This window comes from Camellia sinensis, chromosome 10 (genome assembly GCF_055761805.1).
Source record: "Camellia sinensis isolate YWXY chromosome 10, ASM5576180v1, whole genome shotgun sequence".
NCBI classification, from domain to species: domain Eukaryota; kingdom Viridiplantae; phylum Streptophyta; class Magnoliopsida; order Ericales; family Theaceae; genus Camellia; species Camellia sinensis.
In genome coordinates, this window is record NC_138970.1 from 170,612,603 (window position 1) to 170,621,412 (window position 8,810).

General features: G+C 28.1%; 1 protein-coding gene across 1 annotated transcript; it reads right to left on the bottom strand.

Annotated features, from left to right (window-relative positions):
- Positions 1–2,318: 2,318 nt before the first annotated feature.
- Positions 2,319–3,544, bottom strand: LOC114300337 (uncharacterized). The gene has a single exon (XM_028245227.2). The coding sequence runs from the start codon at positions 3,249–3,251 to the stop codon at positions 2,520–2,522; it is 732 nt and encodes a 243-aa protein (XP_028101028.2). The 5' UTR covers positions 3,252–3,544; the 3' UTR covers positions 2,319–2,519.
- Between the last annotated feature and the right edge of the window lie 5,266 nt (positions 3,545–8,810).

The window sequence follows — 8,810 nt, forward strand, 5'->3', positions numbered from 1 at the left end:
CCCAACTAATACCTTGTAGATTGCCATGTCTTAAAGAATATTTTGATTGATAAATTAATGTAGTTAATTAATGTGAAACACATCCTTTAGGCTGGGTTTAAAAATATTCTTTAACAAATGGAGTTAATTATTGTATGCAAACAATGCCTTAATAAAAATATTATCATGGGACGCTAGTGAAAATATTACTACATATCCCACCAAAATCACCTAATAATTTTCCGACGTCAAGGCCTCATTTGTTTTCAAAAATAGAATAGAAAGAATTGATAATAAGGAGATTAAGTAAAATTGTATTTATTTTTATGATAGTTATTAATGTAGAGATTGTTAAATTAGGCTTGGCTTCTCTCCCATCCTAGATCGAACTGAAGGGTGCTGTCAGGCCCACCACGGGTCTCGTTTCAATAATCTGAACTGTTCAATGTGTAAAACTCATCGAGTATTATATATCTGTAAAAAATCACATTTATCGGATATCGATAGTGATCTCATCGGATCCGTTTTCTGTCAACCGTTTATTTTTTCACCGTCTATTTTTTTATACAAAACTGATTTAATCACGTAACTATTGACATCCTATCAATGTGATTTTATACAAACATATAGTTTTCGACGAGTTCTACACATTAACAATTCGAATTATCGAAACGAGACCCGTGATAGGCCACCACAGACCCAACAATCAGATCTGAGACTGAAGAGAAGCCAGTACCTGTTAAATTATTACCCTATAAAAGAAATATAGAATATTTGAACACATAAAAGTATGATTTTTACTTAATAAAAAATACAAAAATATTAATGTTAAAAAATGCCCAACATGTAAAATTAAAATAAAAAAAAAAACTAAGTCAGAGAACTAAGGCCCCGTTTGTTTTGAGCTATAGGGAGGGTATTGGGACTAGTAATACCAAGGTATTACTAAAGCTTCTGTTTGTTTGCAGAGAAAGCCTTGGGACTATTAGTCCCTTGGTATTGCTAATACCCTTGGAAGGGGGATTGGTAAGGAGGAGGTAGAGATGGTATTAGAAAATAGTGAGGGGATTAGAAATTTTTTTATTTTTTATATATTGGGAATTTTTTTTAAATATAATGTTTAATTTTTTATATTTTTTTATTATTTTATATACAAATAATTTAACAATTCCTCATTATTAATCCCCTCACTATTAATCCCCTCACTATCAATCCCCTCACTAACAATCCCCTCACTATTAATCCCCTCACTATCAATCCCCTCCATTTTATCTCCCAAAACAAACGGGGCCTAATTTCCTAATATTACCTCCACCTCAATCCTAACACCAAGGCCCGTTTGTTTTGGGGTGTAATGGATACGAGGGAATTAGGATGGAGGTAGGCTTATGTAGTGTTATGTTTGTTTGTAGAGTTAGGAAAGAGATTACGATGGAGGAGGGGAATAAGATGGAAGTTGGAAGGGAGATTAGGATGGAGGAGGTAGAGTGGTATTAGAAAAATAGTGAGGGGATTAGAAATTTTTTTATTTTTTTATTTTTTACATATTGAGAATTTTTTTAAAAACATTAATGTTTAATTTTTTATATTTTTTATTTGTTTTTTTATTTTATATAAAAATAATTTAACAATTCCTACACTAACAACTATCATCAAAACAAACACAATTTTACTCAATCCCCTCATTAATAATCTCCTCTATTCTACCTCTGAAAACAAACGGAGCCCAAAGCCCATTCTAATCCCATGGGATTATGAATCTCTTCTTCATCTCCTAAAACAAACACAACATATAGGATTCGTTTGAAATGTGAGCTGATTTTTTAACTTTTTAAATTTTTGACTATTTTAATTTGGGACTAAAAACTTTTATTTGACATAAATTTTTGGCCTTCTTAAACTTATGGTGAGAGAAAAAATGAAAGAATTATGTTTTTTATGTAACATTATTAGGCTAAAAATTTATTTATTTATTTGATTATTTCAATCAAAAAAAATTCCATTTTAACTGAGTCCCATTCCCATCTCAATCTTAGGTCTCGTTTGACAGCAGACTAATTTAGTAATTTTTTGATTATTTAATTAAAATATGAGTTAAAAAAATTAATATATTTGAGATAATTTTTTACGAAAATATGTACAAAAAATAAAGAGAAATTTTTTTTTTAATTTTTTGATATGAATTATTAATTTTTTGACTTTTTTAATAATTTTTTGACTTTTTAACTAAATGAACTGATTCCAACAAAACAAATGGGCCAACACACGGGCAAAGAGAAGTGTTTTTGGTTGGGCGACTCTCAAACCACTAGAATGTATAAGTAAATCAAGTATCTTCATACGATAATGATATGTTAATTGCATCATAACCAATGAATCAAGCTAATTTACAAAACTTCATCATACATTAATCAACTAAATATTCTAAACTAGTAATCCAAACACCAAACAACCCTCCTAAACTCAGTCAAGTTTTTACATAAAAATTTAAAAATTAAATGAAATTAAAATAACAAATAAAAGGTTAATTAACATTGTGCTTAATATGGGTGTACATTCCTGCTTAACCCACCGCGCACGTTAGTAAAGAACCCAACGAGCTCAGGCCGGTACGGTAGGTAAGACCGTCGTCGATCTTCTTCCCTCACCGCTCTGTTCCTCACATAATGCAACTCATGAGGCGACAACGACGCCGTTTTGTTCTTCTTCCCCTTCACTTTTGCTCCGGCGCCGTTGGCCTTGGCATCTCCGGCGGCAGATTTCTTCTCCGGCGAGGTAGCCGAACCATTCAGAAACACGAACGTGTCTCTCCCATCGCTATTGCTCCGATTGAGCAAGTCTCTGAATCTCCATAGCTTCGAAAATCCAGTGGAGTTGCACTTCTTACAGATCTCCGGCGAAGCCTCCACGGCTTTGCCGGACCACTCGCAGTACGACGACTCCAGATCTCCGTTAGCCGCCGCCTGCGGAGGAGGAGGTTCGATAAAGACATTCTTCACCGGAGGCCGACAAGGCAAATCCACCGAATCGCCGGCCAAGAGAATGCTTCGGTCGAACCACGGGTAAATCGGCTTGATCTGGCCGTTCTGGAACACATCGTCGGCCGAAATCGGCGATTCATCGGGAGCTATACAAGCAAAAGAGAAATCCTCGTCATCCTCGCCCCGAAATTCATCATCAGACGGTGGTGATTTCACCGTTTCGTCGCAATCAGAGCCGTTGATTTTCAACTTCCAGCTAAATTCGTCTTCAAAATCGGAGCTCGAACTCATTCTCTCTCTCTCTCTCTCTCTCTGTCTGTCTGTCTGAAATTGAGGGTTGGGGTTTGCTTAAATGGTGTGGATGAGTTTGATTTGGTGGGTTTTAAATACGAGTGGTTGGTTCGCTAGCTGTTAGAGAACAGACAGAGTACGAAGGTCGGTTGGTGTTACCTTTGAATGAGACTAATTATTTATTTTAATTTGTTTTGTAGTAAATTTTTTTTTTTTTTTTTTTTTTGCACAATTTGTAGTAAATTGTTTGGGAAGGAAGAAAGTGAAGGAAACAAGAAGGAACTTGGTGGGAAAGACACGGGAAACAAAGAACGGGGCCCAAATCTTCTTTTTGACCTTTCGCATTACCATGTGTTAGAATTAGAATTCATGTTTATCTTTTCTTTTTCTTTTTCTTTTTTAAGATAAATCTTAAATATATTTTTTAAAATTTATTTAAAATATGAATTATTCTTATAATTTAAAAAATATAAATACACTTTGTCATAATTTTTTATTTAATAAAATTAATAATAAAAAAATTAACTACTCTCTCATATAATATTAAAATTAAATGAATTGTTAATTGAATATATTTTTACTATTATTAAAATTTATTAATTAATTTGATAATTTATTAATAGTAAAACCAATTTTTTTTATTCTGGGATTAGAAACTTGGAGAAGCGCATGGCCTTGTTTGGTTTGTGTTTCTCAAAAAAATTTGAGAAAAATTCTCTATAAATAAGTTTTCAAAAGTAATCAAACCAAACAAATTTTTTTAAATTTTTTTTTCAAAACTTGTTTGGTTTATAAGATTTTCAAACAAATCTCTCTCTCATACACATCAAATCAATTACTTTTTTCAAAACTCTCTTTCAAAATAATTTTTCAAAATATCTTTTGAAAAAAAATCAAACCAAACAAATTTTCATACTTTTTATCTCAAAAGATGTATCTCAAATACAAACCAAACAAGCCCTAATTTCTGAAATTATAGAATGCAACTCATTTTTTAAATAAATTTTAAGAGTTTATTTATGATTTATTAAAATATTTTCTTAATATTTTTAAAAAAACTTTTTGACCATTGGCTTTAACGACGTTGTTGGCTCTTTACTCTGTGTAAACATATTCAGCAGCCTAAAGTGAACGTCTCTAGACAGCTGGCTATGGACAATTACAGGGAAAAGTACAAATAAGTCAGAAGAGGTGAAGAAAATGATTATTTAAAAAATATATATATACTAGTAATAAAATTAGGATGAGATTTTTATGTTTGATTTCATTTTTAGTATTTATTTTTTAGAAAATTAAATTTTTTTATTTTTACATATTTTTTGTTTTAATTGAATTTTTTTAATATTTTAAGTAATTTTAAAATTTTTAAATATACCTAATATAAATGTACTTAAAAATATAATATTTGTGAAATTTTTTTTTATAAAACAATCATTAAATATCAAAAATATAAAAAAATATAGGTAGCGTTATTTTTCTAAATATGATTTAATGATAGAGTTGTATTTTAAGTTTGTGAGTTTTAGAATTATGATTTGAGTGTAAAAAATTTGTTTTGTGAATGAGTTTGAAAAGAATTTTGAATTGAGTATAAATTTTTGATGTGACATATGATATTTGATACAAAAACTTACAACTCGTAACCAAATACACAACTCAAAATTCTATTCAAAACCCATAAATTTTTTAAAAAAATTCTGAATTTTTTTATTTAAAATATAAAAAATAACAGGTGCCAATTGTAAAAAACAAATAAATAAAAAATAGCACTGTTTCGGTCAACTGACCGAACGTCCGAAAGGACGACCGGTTAGCTTAAATTTTTCCACCCTGAAAAGAGTTTTCAAAAGTGAGTGTGGAATTAATTTTTGAAAACTCTAAACAAATAAGACACTCAAAACAAGGGTTGGAAATATGTTTTGAGAGCTTCTCCAAACACTGTCATAAAAATTCAATACATTTTCGTATTCTTATATATTTATCGATTTTTTACAAATATTTTAATTTTTAGATACATCTAAGTAAGATAGATGCATCTAAAAAAAATGTTTAAAATTTTAAAAATATTCACTAAAAAAAATACTAATTTTTTTTTAAAAAAAAAAACTCAATGTCTAGAAATTTGAATCTAAAAAATTGAAATAAAGCACAATAACGTTTTGTTTGATTAGAAATAAATAAATTATGAAAAGTGAAAATGATATAAAGTGAAGTAAAACATAAATAAAATAAAATTATATATATATATATATATAAATTTGATTAGGATAAAAATTTTACAAGAAAATCGGAATTCTAATCATAACTAACTATTTTTATAACATATTTTAATTTTCTTATATTTTTTTTTGTAAGAAATTATAAGCTTGGTTACCATGCCATTTTGAATTGTATAAAAAAAATTATTATTATTATTATTTTTTATAACTTTTACTATTTTCATACTAAACAAACTCAAAAAAAAATATATTAATTTTTCCTATTTATTTCATTTTCTATAATTTTCATCCTAACCAAACTAAGCCTTAAAATTTTTTAGCTTCCCCATCTTTTTGTGCTTTTTAAGAGAGATGGTGATGTTTCTAATCTTCTTCTCTCCTTTGTTTTCTCAACCGCCACTTTATTTTTATTTTTTTTCATCACAATACTAACTACTATTGCTTTTTCGTCTTTATTGGAGTGTTTTGAGAAGTTTATAAAAAAGTTAATTTTTAACTTTTTATCAAATTTTTTAATTTTTTAGAAAGTAATTTAAGAAGTTGGTAAAAAATAAACTTTTAACTTTTTAGTTTAATATTTGTTTATAGTGTCAAATCAAATTAAAATAACCAAAATATTCTTACTCAACATAAAAAATTTATTTTTTTATTTTTTTGTTATAGGTCCCAATTTGTAATTTAACACTTGCATTTTTATAACTTCTCAAATCAATTTTGTTGCATTTTTATCGTTTAAATTTTTGGACCTTTTGACAAAAACATAGCCTTTTATTTTGGTTCCCAAGACGACACATTATTGGCATGCCACTTGAGGAAACTTTCAGATCTATAATAGATCTAATTCTGAGCCTTAATTCTGACCATCTCAGGCTCAGAATATTTTATTTTGTAACATAAAAGCATGAATTAAGGTATCACAATTACTAGTTGAAATGATAAACAGACCATGAAGTTAATAGTAATAGAAAAATGCTTGGGAGCACTAATTAGTGCTCTCACTAATTAGGTGGCAGTGAGTCCCGTCATTAATGATGTGATGTTTTGGTCTTAGAATTTTTTTTTTTTTTTTTTACTTTTTTAATGCATTAGTACTATTAGTGGTGATGTTTTTAGTGGGATGAATCATTGCTGATAGTAATATTTGTTTGGTTGTAGTTGTTTTGATTTTTTATTTTGATTTATTTTTGTGTTGCAATAATGTGGACTTATTAAATTGCATTGATTATCTTATCTTTCTTGTTAGATTTTTATGATTGACAATTTCGTTTGACAAAACTCCTTTTAATTATAATTTTATTTGTTTTTTTTGTTATAGTGAAGATATGAGTGTTTATATGTAAATCCAACTTGAAGTGTGCCTATGTAGAGGAGTTTGTGATCTTAAGCCTTTCTTGTTTGCCACTTCACTGACTATGTACAAGGATCAAATTTGACCGCTCGAGTGGTCATTTGTTCGCTCGAGCGGTGAATAGAAGTATCATGTATCTCTACCTACAAGCTGAACTTCTAGAAAGGATATTTCATTGCTCGAGCGGTGAAATGTACGCTCGAGCGAATCGGCTTATATGTTTTGCACCGTTTTACTCACACTACTCGACCGGTCTTCAAGATCTTATTTATTATAAAATGCGTTGTTTGCTGTTTTTAGGGTTTAAACCGTTCAAATTCTATGAGAGCACAGCTACCAATGTTTTCTATATTGCAAGATATTTTTATAAGTATTTTCTTAATAATTTGAGAGTGGTCGGTGAATCTATGAGTTTCATATTGACATCATCAAGGGGTTTGTTTTTATTCTTTTATTCACAAAGAGAGAGGTGTTCTTTAGTAGATTTCGGGGAACTTAAGTCTGAAACTTTGGTGGATTCTGGAGTGGCTCATCGTCGTAAATTTGACATCAGCATTGTGAATTCAACGTTGGGCAAGACAATTTCATAGCGAAGATGGTGGTGGAAGAGGCATATTAGGGTCAATTTAATTTGAGTGTGAATTCGCTAGGAAATTGAGGGTATACATATGTAGTTCTTTTTTGTCTTCTTAGTAGATTATTTTGTGGCTTTGGCCCATAATTTTTTTATCATGATCCGAGGCGCTTCAATTGTGATTTTTTCCGCATTAAATCATTGTGTTGTTTTAATTGTTTGATTAAGGTTGTTATTCACTATTTAAAATTAAAACATAATCACGAATCAATATCTCAGAAATTTTAGATTTTTAAATTCTAATAATAAAATATTCATTTAATTTATATTGTGTCAATTTTAAATTTAAATTAATAGATTGCTTTCCATATTTAGTGACAGTTTAAATTTTAATAAAATAAAATTTAAAATTTTTAATTAATTAATTTCTGTGTAAGCTGGTTGGTCTTTTGACTAACTAATTAAGCTAAATTATTTTTGATTTGAATGATTTGTTGGTTTAACCATGATTTTAACGGTTTTACATGTTACGATAATTCTTTCTTACTCATTAAGTTTTTAAAATTTCTTTAATTATTTCTCTTTTAAAAATCAATATGAAAATTTTTTAAAACTCATATATTTTTATTCTAAAATAGTGAAATATTAGAACTATGTCATTTTTTTATAACAAAGCATAATTTTAATTATTAATTGTCAATACAACAAATTTAATCTATTTATACTATATGTTATAATAAAGGAACATTTGAAACAAAACTCTTACACTTATATATAAAATTTTATTTACAAGAGACAAAATACAATATATATATATATATATATATATAATTATCGTATTTTTAATAAATAATATATTATTTATCCCGTGCATAGCATGTGTGACATGCTAGTATTTGTTTATCCAAATATAATTATATATATTGAAAAATTCTATAGTGTGTATACCATATGCACCTTTAGTTATGATCTTTGAGTTAATGGTTATGACCTGATGTGTCTTTAGTTAGGACATATTGTGATATTAGTTATAACAAAATTTTGATTATGATCTAAGATTTATTTAATTATATTTCATGTAATATTTAATTATAATTTTTTCATTTTTTAATTTTTTTTATAGTTATAACTTTAATAAAATAATGTAATTTATAATAATCAAACTCATAAATTACATAACGTCCATATATCACACACTCTATATTATTTTTCCATATATATTATGCTAACTCGTGTACATTGAACTAATGTCGTGGAATCAACATCAAATTTCCTAAACTCTGAAGATTATAAAAAAAAAATAATAAATAAATTACTAATAGGACTATATATTATATTTAAAGAATTGTAAAGAAAAACAGAGGATTAATTGTTAGACAATCTTCATTGTATTTGAAGAATTGATTAAGGAAAAAAAA

Coding starts and splice junctions, on each gene's coding strand:
- LOC114300337 (XM_028245227.2), bottom strand. CDS start 3,251: ATGAGTTCGAGCTCCGATTTTGAAGACGAATTTAGCTGGAAGTTGAAA.